The sequence below is a fragment of the Xiphias gladius genome, chromosome 19, assembly GCF_016859285.1.
Source record: "Xiphias gladius isolate SHS-SW01 ecotype Sanya breed wild chromosome 19, ASM1685928v1, whole genome shotgun sequence".
In the NCBI taxonomy this organism is placed as follows: domain Eukaryota; kingdom Metazoa; phylum Chordata; class Actinopteri; order Istiophoriformes; family Xiphiidae; genus Xiphias; species Xiphias gladius.
In genome coordinates this window covers 22,792,932-22,813,562 of record NC_053418.1, presented here as the reverse complement: position 1 = coordinate 22,813,562, position 20,631 = coordinate 22,792,932, and the positions used below count along the sequence as shown (strand labels likewise).

Below are 20,631 nucleotides of genomic sequence, written 5' to 3'. Positions count from 1 at the left end.
ATGGTTGGGAAGTCCCTGATTGCTGGCCTGGTGGTCCTTCTGGTGGCTGCAGTGAGCCTGTTCCTGGGGGTCTTCATGGGGCTGGGGAAGAAAAACACGCCTCCCCCCTCGGACCACTTCTACTCAAAGGCTGCTGTAGCTGCTGATGCTGGAAAGTGTTCAGAAGTGGGGAGGTAAGAAGACTCTGTTACTCTAGACTTTTATATTCCAGATGTGACATACGGTGGTATCACATTTCTGCATGTATGCTTTCCAGTTTTTATTGAGTGTATTCTTGCGTTTTCAGGGACATTTTGAAGAAAAACGGTTCAGCCGTGGATGCTTCCATTGCTGCCTTGCTATGTGTTGGCCTTTTGAATGTTCACAGCATGGGTATTGGAGGAGGGCTCTTCTTTGTCATCTATAACGCTTCCACAGGTAAGTGTGCATCATTACTTAGAATTTGTCAATAGAGTTAACTAGGCAAAAATCATCAATCTGTCCTCTCTTTCTGCTCAACAGGGAAGGTGGAAACCATTGACGCGAGGGAATCGGCGCCCATGAACGCCACGGAAGATATGTTTGGCAACAACACCAAGCTTTCTCGTACAGGTAGCGACTGGCTGTAAGCTGTTGGTTTTTTCCAGGCAGGGGAGATTCACTCAGTGCAGATCTGACTTTATTCACTGATATTGCTGAAGCTACTGTAACATGACTCTCATGTTGTATCAGAGGCTAGAGAGTGAGGGATTTAGAGACGATAAATACCCCAGTCTCTATCTGTGGAGCTCCTTTCGGATGTTCATCCATACTTAAACATCTTTCTGTATCTTCCCTTGCACCTGCTGCTGGTTACATAAAAAATAAAATACTAAATCTGGATGTGCAGCACACTGTATCTATAGATGTCTCAGGGTGTCTTATTGTCTCATATTATGCTGGTTCTCCATTCAGACAAGAGACAGAAAGCACTTGAGAAATTCAAAATAGTGCTGTTGCTGTTCCTACATGACAGGTGGATTGTCCATAGCCATTCCTGGGGAGATCCGCGGTTATGAGATGGCACACAAGAGGCATGGCAGGCTGCCATGGAAGGAGCTGTTTGAGCCCAGCATTGCCTTGGCTCGCGATGGCTTTCCTATAGGAAAAGCTTTGGCTCATGCCATCTTCAAGAGCAAAGATTCAATTCAAAGAGACGCCAACATGTGGTGAGGATGAAGCATTAAAAGGCAGAACATACAAGCTAACTTGAAGGGCAGCAACAATGGCTCTACTAACTCTGCTGCTTTTTCTAATTTCATGACATGAATATGGTACATTAATTTGTCCAATAATTTGTGCTGAAAACATAAAGGACTAGTTCGACATTTTGGTAAATATGTTTTGTCTTTCTTGCAGAAAGTTAGATGAGAAGATTGATACCACTCTCATATCTGTACGTTAGATATGAAGCTACAGCCAGAATAGCTTAGCATAAAGATTGAAAAACATGGGAACCAGTTAGCCAAAGATAAAAAAAATCCACCTATCCATATCTCTAATACTAAAAATCAGACGAATGGCCAACCTTCATCTTCCATCTTCACTTTGTCAAATATTTTCCCTCAATCTATACAAAAAAATACACTAAAGTTTAGTGAATGTTTTATAAGAAACGACTCCTGGAGTCTGAGCTGGTTGCCTACAAGATTCCAAAAAATAGTTCAGGACACAAACACCTGCAAAACCTCTGATTATTGTTTTGTACACTTAGCTTTTCTTACATATTAAGTTAACAATATAAAACTTCTCAATTTGTGTACTTTAGAAGTGCCGGTAGATACATTTTTATTTTTTTTACTTTGGACAGTGCTAGGCTGGCTGTTTCCCCCGTTCCCAGTTTTTATCCTAAGCTAAGCTAAACCTCTCCTGGCTATAGCTTCCATGAATGTATTAACATATATACGGCACTGCCACTCAGCTTCGCTACTGATTTTCATCTTTTTCTTTTCTTCTCACCTTACAGTGAGGTGTTTTGTGATTCTCAAAAAAACATCCTGAAGGAAAATGATATTGTTAGATTTCCAAAGCTGGCTGACACATACCAAAGAATAGCAGAAGAGGGGCCTGATGTGTTTTATAACGGGTCAATGGCTCAGAGCATTGTGGAGGACATCCAGGCTGCAGGTCTTGTTTTCTCGTTCATCTTTATCTTACAAAATACATGAATAATTAAATGTTGAATAAGCTCAGAACAAAACTGCACATTTAAGACCTCAAATCAAGACTTTACAGAAATACAGCAATCAGTAATTTGAACATTATCCCTCATTTTAAATTCACTCTGCTCATTTCTCTGACCGTTACAGGTGGCATTATCACCCTAAATGATTTGTTGGAGTACCAGCCTGTGCTGAATGAGAACCCTCTGAAACTGAACGTTGGGGAATACACCATGCATGTCCCAGACGCCCCCTCCAGTGGCCCTGTGCTGGCACTCATACTCAACATAGTTGATGGTGAGCAGCTTGGCCAAGTGTTTGTGCAGCCATGCAGAAGAAAGGAAGTCAGGTTTCCCCAGGTCGTCCCTGAAATGTTTCTCTGCCCGTTTTGGAAGCAGAAAACAGAGCTGTTGCTCAGTCCTGCTTGCCAAATTTAATTCACCATCAACACCCCATCTGTTGAGACAGAGAATCTTTAGTCATGCTGTAAATAAAAAGTGGCATCATTAATTTCAAATGAAGGATAAGATTTAGTGCGTTCATATATGACTCTGGAGGAACACATTCCCACAGATTCATATGCGCTGGAAACATGTTGTTATTTGACTTACAGTTTAATGACCTGCCACCGACTGAAATCGGCTTTTAGCACAATGATGGAAGAGCCTCATTACCTGGGTAGGCCAAAAAAAATGTAATTCTTCATTTACTCCAGACATGATTTTTCCTGTGGATATTTTGCAGGGTACAACTTCACGGACACAAGTGTCTCTACAGCGGAGAAAAAGACTCTAACGTACCATCGCATCATAGAGGCTTTTCGTTTTGCTTATGCCAAGAGAAGCAGACTTGGGGACCCACGTTATCTCAATATTACCGATGTAAGCCTTAATGTTATTACTATTATAATTTTGCTAAAGACGTTTATTTTTGAACATTCCTAGCTTTACTGCAATCCGTATGATCACAGTCTTCTATTGGGGCAGTAAGGGCATAAAATGCCTTGCTTAAGGGCACCATGAGCTTTTTTTAGTCCTGATTAAAAAAATTCAAGTCGTGATTTCTGCATTGTTATAAAGGCCAGGACAAGTGCTCTGCTATTGTTTACCATTTAAGATTTCAATGACAAACTGTCAGTTGTGAAACCTGACTTGTTTTGCTCTCCTCAGCTCATCCAAAACATGACCTCAAACTACTTTGCTGATGGCATAAGAAGTAAAATTACAGATGACACCACCCACCCAGACAGCTACTATGAGCCAGACTATTTTGTCCCAGACAACCACGGGACAGCTCACCTGTCGGTCATAGCTGAGGATGGAAGCGCTGTGGCCGCCACCAGCACCATTAATCTATAGTAAGAAGTCAAGCTTTCAAAATATAGCCTTTCTTTCATAATAAGGCAAATGCATTCCCTGAACATGCTAGTCAGAGAGAAGACACTTTTGCTGCTTATTATGCGTGACTTTGATTGAATCATTCAATATAAAGCTCTTTTATTTTCCTAGCTTTGGGTCCAAAGTCATGTCTCGATCGACTGGAATCATTTTCAACGATGAAATGGATGACTTCAGTTCTCCATACATGACAAACGGGTTTGGAATTCCTCCCTCGCCCAACAACTTCATCCAACCAGGTGTGGCTAGACTGAATTATCACACTTGTAGTACTCAAACCCCCAATTTAGGTCATTACTGTTAAAAATTAAACCAGCAGTTTCCAACCTTTTTGGTTCTTGACATCCCACAGAAGGAATGTGTAGTCGGGGTCACATTTCAGATGTCTATAAAATAACAGCCAAACCCCCAAATAGTGATTTGTCACTCTAAACTTCTCACATGGTTTCATTTCAACAAATGTTCAAGTGATCCATCATCTCACCAAAAATCAAAGATTAGAGAAAAAGTCCAAAAACTGAAAACAGATTTGTCTATCAGAACTTTGTTTTTTCTTCTCGCATTAATCATCTCACAACCTCTCAGATTTATCTGGTGTCCCTGTCTATAAAACTGTATATAAAGTAGTTCAAACTAGCTCCACCTCCAGCAGCTACATCAGTTACATGCTGCTACACACTGACGTTTCAGTATTAATCATCCAATGATGTCAGATATAATAATATATCAGTCAGAGGGACCAAACCAGTACTTTTACTCCAATACTTTAACTACATTTTGCTGCTAAAAATGTATTTTTACTTAAGTAGCATTTTTTATGCAGGACTTTTATTTGTTATGGAGTATTTTTTACGTTGCTGTATTTGTACTTTTATTTAAGTAAAGGATCCGAATACTTCTGCCACCACTGTCCAACAGCCTTTCACTTGTTCCTGTATTTATCATTGTCAGGAGCTCTGATAGCTTTAGCTCAAAAACAGCATCATCCTCCTCCATTTTAAAGCCATAAGCTCTTTTCCAACCTCAAACTGTGTTTCACTGCTGCTCTTTGGTTTGTTTGCAGTCATTTAGAATATGTTTCAGATTAATGTTGCCGCTTTTAGCTCTTAAAAATGCTGTTTGGGGACTATTAAACCACAAGGTAAAAAGTAAAAATTTTTCCATAAAGCAACTGATTATGTGTTGCAGGCAAAAGGCCGCTGTCTTCCATGTGTCCCACTATCATCTTTGACAAAGAAAACAAAGTGAAAATGGTTGTAGGAGCGTCTGGGGGTACAAAAATCACCACAGCCACTGCCTTAGTAAGTATGATTGATTCACATGCATCTCCATCGCACAGACGCATACTTAATTATTTGACGTCTTGCATTTTCTGGCCAAAAAACAGGTAATCCTGAACTCCTTGTTCTTTAACTACGACCTAAAGAAAGCCGTGACAGAGCCACGAGTCCACAATCAGCTCAACCCAAATATGACAGTGGTGGAGCAGGGCTTTGAAAAGGTGGGTCACACTGGGAGACTTATGATGGAAAACAACATCTGGTATATATCAAATCACTAAACAGTCCAATGTTGCTGATTAAAGAGGCATTATTCATGACATGTGTGTGTGTTTGTGTGCATGTGTGTGTGTGATGGGACCATGGCAGAGTGTCCTGGAGGGACTGGCCCAGAAGAATCACGTAACACAGCTGTTGAGGACTCCAGACTCCGTGGTCCAGGCGGTGGTGCGGCAGGGAGAGCGTCTCTGTGCAGAGTCCGACCCCAGGAAAGGAGGTTATCCAGCGGGCTACTGAGCTTGACTTTAGGCCCTCCTCTGCTCCTGTCGGTCTGGACCGTCTCCTCAAAGACACTTGGACAGAGCCACAATACACAAAAGGTGTCTGCACTGAAGGCTCAAGCAATGTTTAAGCTACGGAGACACAGCCACCAATCCTCTTATGAGATTAATTTCTTTTACTCAAACATGGAAAATGACTCCATTTCAATACCTCTTTTACTCAAACTCAACAATTCAGCATTACTTTTTACTTTGGCATTATTTTTGTGTTTTGAAGTAAAATAAGAGGTTGCACCTAGTTTGACTCCCGTATCATCACTACTGGATACTGATCAGGAAGGAGATATTTAGGGGAAGGCCGTAACACATCTGCTATATATGATAAACCTATTTTATGTATGACACAGTATCCAACATATTAAAAACAAGTAAGTACCAAAAATTAGGCAAATGATAATGTCATAATAAGAAATGTTCCTGGGATTCATCACTATGTTTTAGGTAAGAATCTGAGTGGTTGTAGGTTGTCCATGTAGTATTTTCATTTCATTTATTGTCTAAGGAAAAAACTATTGTCAATAACTGGACAGTTTGTTTGAAAAAGCGGGGTTTTGTTTTCATGTCAAACTGGTGAAAAACCATCAATTAAAAACTAGAAAAGCTACAAGCAGGTTCATCAATTGAGAATAAGGACACCTCAGGTTGTTTGCCTGTTTTACCAAAATGTCTACCTACATCTTTCTCCTGATGTAAGTTGATCCTGAAACGAACATTATTTAGCAGAAACTGACCGTGTTGTTTTCTACCGTGACTCTATAGTGAAACTATTACTTTTTGAATTGTAAATGTTTAATATCGAGTAGAGGTTAAGTGAATGTATAGTGTATTCTGAAAAATACATTTGCAGATATATTTTTCTAAACATGCATTGTTCTTATGCCATGTTTGTTGCCATGCTTGTTATTAAACATTTTGAACAAAGATGTTATATTTTACCATAGAAACTGTGCTGTTTCTGTACTGGAATGTTAGGCACAAAATCAGTATATCTTCTAGTTTGTGTTTAGTCAGATTTTGTTCTATAGTGTTAATACTGAACCTCATGTATTGTGGTAAATACATTTAATCATAGGGCACATACAGTATCAGAATGAGCCAAAGCTTCAAAGGCAGTACAGTTATTCAGATATGTAATAGACCAACAACCAAATATTCTTTTCAATCCATTCATTGCTTAGTCTATAAAATTTACATGAAAAAGGCCCATGAAAATTTTCTCAAGCTCAAGGTGATGGGTTCAAATCGCTTGATTGTTTGACTAGCGGTCCAAAACCAGAGGAGGCTGTACTTTGATCAGTAAAGTGTACAGTTGTGCTTTGAGCTAAATGCTAACTTGAGCATACTGAGATACTCAGAATGACCTTGTAAAACATGCTAATGTTTTGCAGGTAAGATGTTTACCACCTTCCCAGTATTGGTTTTATGCTAACATCTATTAATCAACTCACCATTTCAGCACTAAACTAGGATTACTGACGGACAACCAAAAAACATAATTCCTCTGTCGTCGGCGTGTGAGGCATAAAAATACACACTTTTTTTTTTTTTTTTTTAAGGACTTAGTGGGTTTAGTTTAGTCAGAAGAAATAAATGAAACCTGTGGAGGACTCAGGACCCCTGAAGAGTCTGACCCGTGACCCCTTTTCACTGTTCAGTGAATTTCAATCAGTATTCAGTAAACATCTCCACTCATGTGCTCTTCGAGCGAATGAAAAACCAAGTGCCAGCAACAATGAGAATTCGTTGTTGCCTTTGGGTAAAAAACTCAGTCTCAAAAATGTCAGTAATTGGTCGTTCATAACTTTGCTTATCTTAAATAAATATTTATAGTTGTTTTTTTCAAGTCCCATCGATGATGGTAAATTCTCTCAACTCTTGGAAGCTGCTCTGCAGCATTAAAACCACTTTGTTACCAGCAGTGTCAAACACAAATAGGCCGCTCTCTCCTGTAAACACCCCTGCCAAACTTGATGGATAACGATTGGTGGTTTTCCTGCAAAATTAAGACTCTTGAGGTAAAAGCATAAACTGACCACTCAGCTCTGCGCCATGTTAACACACTAATGCTCCTGTGCCTGGAAATGAGTTAGTTTATGCCAAACAGACCCGTGACCTGGCTCATATACTCTACCCACTGTTTGTCTGCCTGAAGCCAATCAGGTACTACGTGGCCCCGTGCCTGAAGCCACATCACAACAAACAGCAGTTGAAAGACCTCACTTGTGAAAGCAGGGTGTATCACTTCAATCTGTGTAATATTTACATAGAAACAGGCCTGCTTTTTCTATCCACCACTGTAATCTCTTTATACAGTAAAATTACATGCAGTAAACCTTGGCAGGAACTTTCAGGTTGCATCACAGATGGGAAATGTGACGGAAATTTTCTGTAGCAAGTCAGCGAGCAGGTTGTGTTAAATTATTTCAGAGACAGACTTTTCTACATTTTTACGGGCATTTATGATGAATATGTAGTGTTTGTAATGACTCGTCGGCAAGCTGAGGCGGCGAAGTGGGAAGTGAAACTGTCAGGAGTAGGCTAGCTACCTCACTAGGTACCGTTGGTCATGCTTTCTTAACTATCAGCAACATTGGTAACTAGTTTAACGATGTTGTTAATGGCCTTTAACGACATTAATACTGACGTATAAATGTCAGGGCTCCAGTCATGCACCCTACCTTAAAGATACCAGTGCATGAGGACAAACAATACACTCGCTACCTGAAATATCATGATAACTGACTGTGACTTTAAATACTACTGAAACTATAACTAAACCGTACCACAGATATTCTGACTGTAGATATATTCTTATTACAATTATTGCTTGTGTCAGATTAACTGAAAACTAAATAAGATATAACATGTTGTTTATTTTTTTGAAAGAAGTGCTTTAAGTAATGGATTACAGGCCCGTCAGAAGAAATGTATCAGCCAAAGTGGTGCTTACAAATTGTGTCAGACATAAGTGGAATACTGATACAATATCTCCTGTTATGTAACTGCAGGTCTATTACATTATAAATGTGATCACAATTTCTTCTTCTGGATTCCAGCGTCATGCTTCATCAGTATTCTTCTGTTGAAATATGAATCTTCGAGGCCACTCAAACACATTCATCTTGCAGCTAACTGTGATATTACCCTCATTCATCAAAAGGCGGTGGGTAAATCAGCACAGCTGTGACAGCTCCTGATAAACTTTCGACGTTTCTACCACACTGTCGCCTGGCATCTATATCTGTCAGACAAACCTGGACTGTTGTTGTGGCGGAAGCTATTAAAACACGTTATATTTATTACCATGCCATAATTCAAACCTGTAACAGACCACATATGAAAGACAATGGAGCATTCTTAATCTACTAGAAACTCTGACGTTGTCCTGTTTAATTATTATCCTTGCAATGCGTGCAAAGAGTTCCACAATTACCCCCAGTTCAAAATATTTATAAAAGAAATGCTTTAGAGCTGAGATAGAGCAGGACAGAGTTTCACCACCATCTAGTGGTGAGCTGAAGTGACTCAACTCAGCAGTTAGAGGAGGTGCTGTGTCCTTTTCAGCAGCCAAAAAAAATCTAGTTTATTGTTGAAAAAGGAGCAGTTAGAGTTGCATGGAGACTGGTGGTGCTGGTGACTGTAGCTCCTGGTCCAGCAGCCGGAAGAGCATGGCACTTTTGTTGCACTGTGAGGTTTGTCCCAGAGAATGGTGGAGCTGAGCCTGCAGGTAGTGAACGTCCCGCAGGCGCTCCTTGCAGTTCAGCTTGGAAAAATAGGCTGCAGCCTCGTTTAGCGTGTCAACAGCTAAAACCGCCGAACGCAAATCTGCAGGGATACAGTAAGCAGCAGTGTGTAAATGTAAATGAACAACCATTGGACACTGAAAAAGGGATCACTATTCTGCAGTGGGGCTGAAGCGGTTACCTGCTTGCCCCTGTCCGTTTGGCCTGAACCCAGCCACTGCCATCTGACAGCGGGCTGTCAGCAGCAGGGCTCGGCCTTTGTCCATGACTGCTCCGTGGGCCAGAACAGGCTCAATGGCTTCATGCAGGACACTCAGAGCCTGCTCAGGAACCCCCAGCATCAGCTGCAGAGAGGAGAGGAAACAAAGACAATAGAAAACCTTGCACACATGACTGTCCTACTTTTATTAAGCATTTACAACAGTCAAACTGCAAATAAAGGCTGCGGTGATTTGCATGTATGGGAGCTGTAACAGTGTTTGAGTGAAGTCTGTTTCTCTGTTGTGGCTAACCTGAGTAAAGGCCAGGTGAAGGATGGTCTCTGAGACCAGGGACTGTAGGTGGTGCTGTCTGGCCAAAGCCAAGGCCTGCAGGAGGAGAGGAAGAGCTGTGGAAAAGCCAGACGACTCCCAGTGGAGCTCAGCAGTGGAGAGCATCACTCTGTATGAGGAGTTAACAGGTAGTGATGTAGACGAAAATGAAAGTGTGACTTAGTATGATCCCTGAAAAAACATTTTTGGAAAGGCATTTGTTTTTGTTCCTATCTTTTTTATACCACAACACTTAACATGATGCATAATGCTTCTGAAGATGATGCGTAATGTGAACATCATACATTACATAGTCATAGCAGCCCTAAAAAAGGTGAGTCACATCAATTCCACAAATAATTCCACAAAACTAAGTTTAGATGTTTTTACTCTCCTCTACACTCCAGGAAACAGGTAATTGTGGTATCAGAAAATACGTTATCAACAACACAAGTGGCCGTCTACCTGATGACCATCTCTGTACATTTAGTCTTCTCACAGTGAACCTGTAGCCGCTGTAAGATGCTGTACGCTTCAGTGCTGCAGTTGAGAGCCTTCAGCACTTGAGCTTTCCTGTCAGCAAAGACACTGTTACTGCTACGGCACAAATTACACATTTGAGACAGCCATAGTTAAGATTAGAACTGAAGATTTGTGCCTTGGCATTACCTGTAGAGACCTTCTGTTTTGTTTAAGGCAGAGATAGCTGTGACAAGTGGCTCCGCTAAGTGGTATTTTCCTTCGTTCATGTGTCTCTCAAACTGGATTTTAAGATCACACAGCATCCAGAGCTGAATGGGAGATTAAAGTAAACAAAACATTTAAAATAATTTTTTACATTTCCTCATATTTTGCATCACAGAATAAAGCATTTAAGTCTTTTACTCTGTGCTACATAACCAAAACGCAGTTAATACAATGCATTAAGAAAGTATTCAGATCCCTTCACTTTTTTCACATTTTGCTAAATTGCAGCCTTATGCTAAAATCATTTACATTCATTTTTCCCTCATCAATCTACACTCAATACCCCCTAATAACCTAGTGAAAACAGAATTTTAGAAATGTTTGCAAATTTATTAAAAAGGGAAAAACTGAAATATCACTTTGACATAAGTATTCAGACCCTTTACTATGACACTTGAAATCTAGCTCAGGTGCCTCCCATTTCTCTTGATCACCTTTAAGATGTTTCTGCACCTTGATTGGAGTCCACCTGTGGTAAATTCCTGTGGTAAAATTCAAATGATTGGACATGATTTGGAAAGGCACACACCTGTCTATTTAAGGTCTCACAGCTGACAATGCATATCAGAGCATAAGCCAAGCCATGAGGTCGAAGGAACTGCCTGCAGAGCTCAGAGACAGGATTGTGTCGAGGCACACATCTGGGGAAGGCTACAAAAAAATTCTGCTGCATTGAAGGTTTCCAAGAGCACAGTGGCCTGTATAATTCTTCAATGGAAGAAGTTTGGATCAACCAGGACTCTTCCGAGCGCTGGCGACCTGGCCAAACTGAGCAATCGGGGGAGAGGGGCCTTGATAAGAGAGGTGACCATGAATCTGATGGTCACTCTGGCTGAGCTCCAGAGATCCTGTGTGGAGATGTAAGAAACTTCCAGAAGGACAACCGTCACTGCAGCAATCCACCGATCTGGGCTTTATGGCAGAGTGGCCAGACCTGAGCCTCTCCTCAGTGAAAGACACATGAAAGCCCACTTGGAGTTTGCAAAAAAGCACCTAAGGGACTCTCAGACTGTGAGAAACAAGATTCTCTGATCTGGTGAAACCAAGATTGAATTGTTTGGCCTCAAGTCTAAGCATCATGTCTGGATGAAACCAAGCACCGCTCATCGGCTGCCCAATACCATCCCAGTGATGATGCATGGTGGTGGCAGCATCATGCTGCGGAAATGTTTTTCAGTGGCAGGGACAGGGAGACTGGTCAGGGTTGAGGGAAAGCTGAACGGAAACTTTCCAAGAGGACAATGACCCAAAGCACACAGCCAAGACAACTCAGGAGTGGCTTGGGGACGACTCTGCGAATGTCCTTGAGTGGCCCAGCCAGAGCCCTGACTTGGACCCAATCGAAAATCTCTGGAGAGACCTGAAAATGGCCGTTCACCAACTGTTCCCATTTACCCTGACAGCGCTTTAGAGGATCTGCAGAGAAAAATGGCAGAAAATCCCCAAATCCAGGTGTGCAAAGCTTCTTGCATCATACCCAAGAAGACTTGAGGCTCTAACCTCTGCCAAAGGTGCATCAGCTAAGCATTGAGTAAAGTGTCAGAATACTTATGTCAATATCATATTTCAGTTTTTCCTTTTTAATAAATTTGCAAACATTTGAAAAATTCTGTTTTTACTTTGTTATTATGGGGTATTGAGTGTAGATTGATGAGGGGGAAAAATGAATTTAAATGATTTTAGCATAAGGCTGCAACATAACAAAATGTAAAAAAAAAAAAAAAAGTGACTGGGTCTGAATCATCTCTGAATGCCCTATACATATTTGATCAAAATTGAGCAAAGACCAGCCTTTTTGAGATGTTTTACCATTTAAAAAAAACAAACAAACCTAAAAAAAAAACATCATGCAAAATCTGTAGTAACAACAAAATGGCGCTAGAGACAAAGCTTAACCGCTCTGCCACAGAGGGGCAGCTATCTACTAGCTAAAGTAAGAGCGCTACATCAAGTGATAGCTAGTTGGTGTACTAGCTGTAGAGGAAACTAGCTAAAGCTAAAAGTAAATGTGCTCGATTTTTCTACAGCTGTTATCTGAATGACAAATATCTATTTTGATAAATTGATATGTTGGAAATTTGGTTTGTTATTCCACTTAACTAAATGAGGCACTAGCTAAATACACCATGATGGAGAAAAAAAAACTCTAGCTAAACTCCTGCCAACTACGTTAGGTTAGTGGAGTAGCAGCTACTGCCATCTCAGCTTTTGATTGAAAGCTAGCAGAATTCAGGCGATTTAGTGTGGTTTAGCTACAATGTACTAAATTGTAAACTTATGCATTCTATTGATTTATTATAAATATTAATAACAAATGGGCAGATGGACACCTTGCAAAAAGTATGGACTATAAACAAAGCAATTAAAATGGCCAACAAAGAACACATTTTGGGAGATACTACATTTTCCTCCTGTATTTTGTTTTGACGTCAGCACTGAATAATACAGTTTAGAGAGCGCACCTTGGCATGGTGTGAGTGAGGAGGGAACTGTTCTTTCAGATGCTGAAGAATCTCTGAAACTGCAATGTACAGGCCCTGCGACAGAAGCAAAGGTACATGAGACAAAGAGGTAAGTGCTAAACTCTGCCCAGGAGCTGGAAAACAGACCTGATCTATGTTTGTTACTGTCCTGCAACACTGGGCCAACTCATTAATGATATGCAACAGCGGGGGGGGGGGGGCAGAAAGCAGATAGACAAGATCAAATCAAATGTTACCTGCTCAGCATGCAGCTCGGCCAGGTGGCAGAGAGCCACGGTGAAGGCCTCTGTGTTGTTCTGCTGGACCCCGAAGTTGACTGGCTCAAGACTGCTCATGTTGAGAAGCAGCTGGGCCTGCTGCAGAGCCATGGTGCTGCACCAGACACAGGACGCCACATTAATGACTTAACGAAAAAGTCCAGGTTATCTATGGCTCCTGTACTATGCTCTTTCAAAGTCTGACTTGGGCAGAAAACGTTCAACTCTCCAAAATGTTAACCCCTGCATAAAAAATTTGACAATTCAGTCGTGTTCCACAGAGCTGATTTAATGTGAGTCGCAAGAAGGCTGCGTGGTAGCATGCAGTCTAGTGTCAGTAACAGTGAACAGAACTGACAACTGTGCGGTGGGTCGGCAAGGTGAGGAGCCTGACCTTTTGCCATACATCCTCCATATGGACGTAGTCTGAGCCAGGCTGATCTCGATCAGCTCTGACAGACTGTGCTTCCAGTGCAGGATGTCTGTGTCCTTCAGTGCGTCCATCAGTTTGTGTGCTGTCTTGCCCTGTGTTGCCCCCTGCTGGACCAATGACTGAATGCCCAGAGACGCCAGGTACTATAACAGAGAGGATCTCAGTCAGTGTGGTGAATAACACATGTCGAGGATCAAATATGCAACGGTTTAGCAGGTTTAACCAAGCAACATGGTTTTTAAATGAACAAATGAACAATCATGTGGTGTATTTCCCTTGATTTTTAAATTTGCTATTTTAAATGCATTTTCTTGGGGTTTTTTTTAAGCTTTCTATGGGCCTCTATGTTATTATGTTATTAAAACAGCTGGGTCAGGATACAACTATTAAATATCACCCATAATTTATAATGAGAGGTGCTAAAGTGCTGCTGACAATTAACATGTTTATCTAATACCCACTGTATAACAGCTCTACATACAGTATAATTACATAAAGAGCAACTCTCTGGTCACGTATTTTAAAATTTCTTTGACTTTTCACCAAAGTTTCAATGTGCAAAACCCCTAATTGCGAACATGTTTGCAAGCATTTGTCCTTATTTTAACTACTGCTAATTACTTCACCGCCACTAAATATATGGCAGCAGTGTAAAAAAAAGAAAAAAAGAAAAAGAGATGCAATTTATTTCCTTTTGATTACTGTCGAAATATTGCAAGTGTTACAGTAGTTTAAGTTGTGGTTTAATATTTTATGCTTTTATTTATTATGGTATTTCTGAAGTTTACTGTATTTTACATAACTATTGTGGATTGTAATACTTAAGGTTTGGTGTCTCGAATAAAAACAAAATTTGTGGTCAATACTGAACAGACACAGTAAACTGATGCAGTGAGGTAGAGTCATAATCATTCTTTTCCCTTGAATGGATGCTAATGTTTTACCTAATTTGATACACAATTTTTCATTTTGTGGCTATGTAGGTGCTTGAGCTATGTAAAAATTTGGGGTATAGCATTTTTGTGTTACCTTTTGCAAATTGAAACTATTATGAAAATTAATCCGAAGCAATTCAAAAAGAATGAACAGTAAAGCCACATTAATATAGGCCTTCTTATTTAAAATCTTATGCAAAGCTCACTGGCAGGCAGAAATGGGCAGCCATTTTAACTGAATCCTCAGTTAACACAGTGCTGTCAGATCCCTTCATCTGTTCCAGTGTGTAGAGCCAACTCTGATATAGGACACAAATAGACAAGGAGAAATTAACTAAGGCACACTCATTAAATTCAGACATAATCAACCATTATGTCATGGTACAACAGTGATATGAAATAAAATTATAACAGTAGAAAAAAGTATCTTACCAGACAGTGCTGCAAGCACACATGGTCATTGGACTCCTGGGCAATGCGGATGGCCTCTTGTAGAGCTAGATCAGCCTGGTGACTGAAGGGAAAGAAAAGGGGAAACATCTGTGTAAAAAATACATTTATTCTTTGCTTAGGAAGTTGTCCATCAACTCAGAAGTCCAACAGCACTTGTACTTACTAGTGTCCGAAGCGACAGTGCAGGCTTGCCAAGTTAAGAGCAGCATAGCGGAGACTTCGACCATAGCCCTCATCCCCGTTGCTCTTCCCCTCATTTCCAGACAAAATGAGGCGATCAAAATAATGTAAGAGACTGTGGGCGGAGAGGAAGATGTCCTGGACTCTCATGCTGTTCAAGTAGTTCAGGTAATGCTGAGAAGAGAGTAAAGACCACAGAGCTGATGAAGTAGATACCCCCCCCCAGGACTCTCACTGAAACTGATAAATCAGGAAAATCATAAGATAATGAAAGTTAGGGCGATGGGCCTCACCGCCTCAGCAAAATCGGGGTTAAACTTCAGCATGTTGTTGAGCTCTTCCTGCAGTGCAGCAGGCTTTAGAGCTTTGTTCTCATCATTTTTCAGAAGATATGCCTAGTGAAAGATGTTTTAAAAACACTGTAAGTGCCCTTGAGTGCTACAACAGCACATCTAGGTTTGACACAGGATGTTAAGGATCAAATTTTTACCTATTGCAACAAATCTGCTTGTTTGAACAAGATGGCACTAATGCAATTCAGTTCACTACACTTCAGCCTTGATTTAAACACTCACCTGTCTTGCAAGAAAGTACTCTGCTTGTTTTTGTGACAGTGGACCTCTGCTTGGAGTATTGTCATTTCTAGAACCAAAATAACATACAAGGCTCTGCTGTAAACAAAAGAATCTTAATCAAATCAAGGAGGTTTCCAATTACCATGCTGTATCATGTACATTACATGACTGAAGTGACATAAAATTTTGATTTTTTTTTTTGCACACTCAGTTAGGAACTTGCACAGTTTGGCAGGTGCAGGAAATAAAAAAAAATGTCACACAATCAAGGCAAGGAAGAAATATGCTTGTTTGTCCCTTGATAGTAGAACACTTTACATAATTCTCCAAGAGTAGCATCACTAACCGAAGTTCTGACTCATGCAGTGGGGTGTCCAACTCCTCTTTCTCTATTCTGTCTCCTACAGTATCCTCAGTGCTGGTGAGGTCCATATCGGAGTCGTCGGCGACCAGCGCTGGCAAACCCACCTGCCCATCAGTAGGCTTGGCGTAGTGACTGTGGTAGTAGTGCTGCAGGGACTTGTAGAGTTTGTAGACCTGACTGAAAGACAGCTTGTTGTAGGCCAGGAGCATGTGTCTCATAAAAAGACCTTTAAAAAAAACAAAAAATCCAAAACCAAAAAAAAAGAAACAGGCAGGACACAGCTTAATGCAAGTCTTCTTAATGAGAAAAATACAGACAATTCAGGACTTCCAATCAGACTTTGAGAGCAGCGGTTAAATCACGTGTACTACTCACCCACAACGCTGGTTTTATAGGCCTCAGAATCAAAAGCAGTGAATGGAGTGGGAAGAGTGGAAAAGAAGTACTCCATGTCTTTCAGCTCTCCATCTGCCATTTCATGCAACCTTTAAAAGGAAAAAAAACAATAGTCTCAGAAACTAGATTTGTCAGTATTTTTAACATTATTAAACCGTCTGGGTTCTAGGTTATTATGTCAGTATATATTGTCTTTTCCTTGCCAAAGGCTATATTACTGTAAAGTGATACAATGTCCTGAACTTACAGAGAACTGGAAAGCACCGGTTGTGTGAGTCTAATCTTGATTTCTAAAACTACAGGGCTGCATATTACTGAGCAGTTAAATCCAGTCTGCGTGTATCCAGCCGAAGCACATACCTGAGTTTGACAGCGTATGCAGTCTGAGGGCAACACTCCTCCACTGTCTGCAGGAACTGGCCGAGAGTCAGATCTGGACCCTGATAAACCCGACATGAAAAAAAAACAGACACAACTATGAGACACCTGCTTCAATACAAGGGAGTGCAAGACAACTACATCAACAAAAGCAACCTGCTGCAGGGGCAGAATCAGCTTGTTAAGTCGTCTCCTTTCTGGCAGTGTGATCTTGGATGCGGTCATCTCATACAGCAGCGCCAGGACGGAGATTTTGTATGGAGTCACCCAGTCTTTGATGCCAAACACGTTCGCATGGACCACTCCGTTCGTCATCATAGGGTTGAAGTACAAACTTTCGTGCACACTCGCCATCTTCAGACGGTTAACTTAGGCTACGGCGAAGAAAGACACCAGTATCGTGGTACACTGGGTCAACACTTAGCGGAAAGGACAGTTAAAGACAGCCAGCAGTCAAACCGGCAGCAGCGAGCTAGCTAACGTACCAAGTTCACTGAATATTAGCTAAGTGCTGTGAAAAGCCAATAACAAGTCAACATTTAGTCTCAGCTAATTTGCAGTTGAGGCATCTTAATAGCAGCGAACAGCCACTTCGGTCTTGTCAGGCAATTTGGTTTATTTTAAACATGTTGACAAAAAATTGCCTTTTTCCTTTCAAACCGCCCTCCTTCTGTCCCCTTAATAATACGTCATAAAGAGACAGTGCATATTTTTTCCGCCATTAAACTTTATTTGCAAATTTTAAGAACAGAGTTCTGTGGTTTCCCTGCAAGGCTGGGACAACAACAACGAAGACTGGAAAATGGAAATAATCATAGTAATCCTGTCGAAGCGACGATTTTCCGCTCTTAAAGATCGATTCTGTGTGGAGTTGATGGCTGTCATGTGTATACTTGTCATCAATATTGCCATCCAGCGGCCACAATGCGTAACCATATCTCTGTATTTTTCTAAATTTTATTTTGAAAGTGCTCACCATTACATGTTTTTAATGACTGCATTTCTTTAGCTTTAGGAAGGATTTGCCATTTAAAATGTTTGGAGTACTTATTAAGCATTTCAGTTAAAACAATAAATTAATAGTCCAATGTACTGAAAAGTACACAGTACCTTTTTGTTCCAGTTCCCTCTCCTCCACTGCTCACTTTCTAGTAACTCCTGTCAATACATTCAACCAAGTTATCTTAATGCTGTACATTATATCCAAGTATTCTATTTAAATTATCTGACAATTTCATCACGTATAGATACATGTAATTGACTGAATTGTGTCCAGTTTTTGCCAGATACAATTCAATTGTCATCAGAGTATAGTATATATCAAATTAACCAAAAACTTTACCAGGTTTTGTGAATGGTCAGTATAGGCAGAATTAAAATGCATCAGATTAACATGTTCCCATCATTTTTCTCTCATTTGGCAGATGAATGACAGTCCTGGAAACACTGGAGCTGACTCTCTGCACCCAGAGCCCTGCTAGAGAGAGCCCCCTCTGTTTCCTCACACACCCTTCAGCAATATGTCGCTTACCTGGTGGCTCTGCATAAGGCTTAGCTGGTCCCAAATCAGCTTTCAGCTGACAAAGTCGACACTGGTGAGTGAGAGGAATTCAACTTATAATAAGTTAAAGAAACACTTTCTAATATTTTTTGAGTGGCAAATTTACTGTACACCTCTAAATCCCAAAGTGTGCTCCCAGTTTAATATTTGGGTTTTGAAATGAAATTCTGGGGTTTTGGGACAGGATTAACCACTATAAAAATCAAAACAGAATAGTGAGCTCTGTCTGCATGCAGGTGCTGCTGCCTCCACTGTTATTACTACAACTACTAACACTACTACTGCTACAACTACTAACATCGTAACTCCTGCCACCTCTGCTAGTACTTTTTTCGTTTATTCTGATCATCCCTCGCCTCGTTCTCCTCTTATTTAGATGAGTGCTCTAACTCTAAAGACTCCAAATGAGAATCTCAAGGATCTCTGGGGTTAAAAACCTCCAAAACAGCCCAGTGAAGACCTTTGGCACATCTGTTGAGGTAAAAATGTGAGTAAGTGCCAATCACCTGCCAATACCCGGATGTTGGACTATACAGAAGACAAAGACATTTTCACCAGTAGTGGTCCCAATGAGAGTTGAATCCTGAACCTCAGGAGCGTTACGGTCTATTCCGACCTGTTTAACCCCACTGCGTCTCACCATCACATCTCCTATGTTGTGCTATATCAGTTACATCGGGGATGATGTGTGGGTGGACACAAAATACTTTGTAACCTGATTTACTACAAGGGGGTGAGAATGTTGGAAAATAATAGGTTTAGGTTAAAAGTTTGGAAAAATCGATAAATACCCCTTTAAAAATATTTCACTTAGTTTATTCTACTTCAACAAACAAACAAATAAAAAAACACTAGTTGGGGTTAAAACAGTTTTTTGTTGAGGTTTGACGATAGGCAGGAGTCTGTCAGTGCTGTGGAGGTGATACAAAGAAATTTCAACACAACAGATAAAATATGACTTTATTAACAACTGTTTTAAAGTGACAATTTGGAACTTTGCAGAGCATAGTAGTACTATTCACTAAATGCTACTCATTATCTTGTAATTCACAATCTACCATGTACTTTTTTCTCCCCCATACCTTTTCACAAAACGTTTATGCCCTGAGATGGCCAGAGAATCAGAAGTAAGTAATACAGCAAGAAGGCAGGGTGTCTAACAGTCACACGCGAGCATGGGTCATAAAGCAAGCAGCTACAAAGTGGGATCATTTTAGATTGGGTTCACATCATTTATGTAAAACGGGAATGTTCTTATGCCTTTACACCTTCGCAAAGACCAGTGGACAGATTTAAAGGCATTATTGCGATGTACAATGTCCAGTGCATTATCTAAAGTGTAAATGCATTAAAATGTACACATTATTTTATACAAATTCAACACCCAAATCCAAATATTACTGTTATACACTGCCTATTTGTAAAGGTTGTAGCCTGTAATCTAAAAACTAGTGCAAATTATTAATCATAAACAAATATGTAGCACACAATTTTCACTTTTCCGTTAGCTTCTACACACAGTACAAAGGTGATTAAGTTAAGTGTAAGTTTACAAGTCATTTACAAAGCCTTTTGTTTGTTAAAGTGTAAACTTGTGTACAAATGTGTGGCAAAACCATATTTTTAGTTTTTCCTTCCTTTCCTAAATGAATCTTTAAGCGATTCATTTACGAATCATTCGCAAAGCTTGTTGTAGCTGCTAGTCTAAAGTGTAAGCTATTTACATATGCATGGTGCACCAATGATACACTGCCCAAAGAGTGGTATCTCCATAATGACATTCTGAAATTTAAAAAAAACAAACAAACCCAATTTAAACACCAGGGATATGTATTCAGTTATTCTACGTTAGTCAATACAGAATAACCAGTAACTTCTGTATTCTCCTCCAGTATTCATTATGGTAAGTAACTTCAAACGCTTTTGTAACTGGCCGTGCAAAACCTGCTGTTTGTTACCATAACCTACCATATTTTTCTGCATACCTCTGACCATAGTTTTGGACAGTTTGCACTGGGTAGTATGGTATACCTCACATTACTCAGACAATGCTAAAATGATTTGCATCACCATGAGTTACTATTAAGGAAACAGTTCTTTCAAAGATGCAGAGGAAAAACTTGTGCTATCATATCAGCATCATTAGATACAGTCAGTATATGATGTGAATGATACATAC

General features: G+C 40.3%; 2 protein-coding genes across 3 annotated transcripts; one reads left to right on the top strand and one right to left on the bottom strand.

Moving 5' to 3' along the window:
* Nucleotides 1–5,373, top strand: ggt1a (gamma-glutamyltransferase 1a). Of its 2 annotated transcripts, XM_040155830.1 has the most exons (12): nt 1–173; nt 287–417; nt 502–591; nt 995–1,187; nt 1,985–2,145; nt 2,328–2,477; nt 2,925–3,061; nt 3,350–3,537; nt 3,689–3,816; nt 4,766–4,878; nt 4,965–5,078; nt 5,227–5,373. In XM_040155830.1, the coding sequence occupies exons 1-12, from the start codon at nt 1–3 to the stop codon at nt 5,371–5,373; spliced, it is 1,725 nt and encodes a 574-aa protein (XP_040011764.1). The 2 variants fall into 2 exon arrangements, with proteins under 2 accessions (XP_040011764.1, XP_040011765.1); XM_040155831.1 differs by lacking the exons at nt 1–173; nt 287–417; nt 502–591; ... (2 more) ...; nt 2,328–2,477; nt 2,925–3,061 and having other exon boundaries at nt 3,362–3,537; nt 4,766–4,912; nt 4,954–5,078.
* Nucleotides 5,374–8,247: 2,874 nt separating this feature from the next.
* On the bottom strand, nt 8,248–17,761 carry anapc5 (anaphase promoting complex subunit 5). The gene is made up of 17 exons (XM_040156275.1): nt 17,048–17,761; nt 16,874–16,953; nt 16,493–16,602; nt 16,100–16,343; nt 15,754–15,820; nt 15,472–15,573; nt 15,162–15,352; nt 14,978–15,059; nt 14,752–14,844; nt 13,572–13,753; nt 13,157–13,292; nt 12,900–12,974; nt 10,360–10,481; nt 10,156–10,263; nt 9,673–9,820; nt 9,342–9,504; nt 8,248–9,242 (listed from the first exon to the last, which is right to left on the bottom strand). Exons 1-17 carry the CDS (start codon nt 17,243–17,245, stop codon nt 9,022–9,024), a joined length of 2,322 nt encoding a protein of 773 aa, XP_040012209.1. The 5' UTR covers nt 17,246–17,761; the 3' UTR covers nt 8,248–9,021.
* Between the last annotated feature and the right edge of the window lie 2,870 nt (nt 17,762–20,631).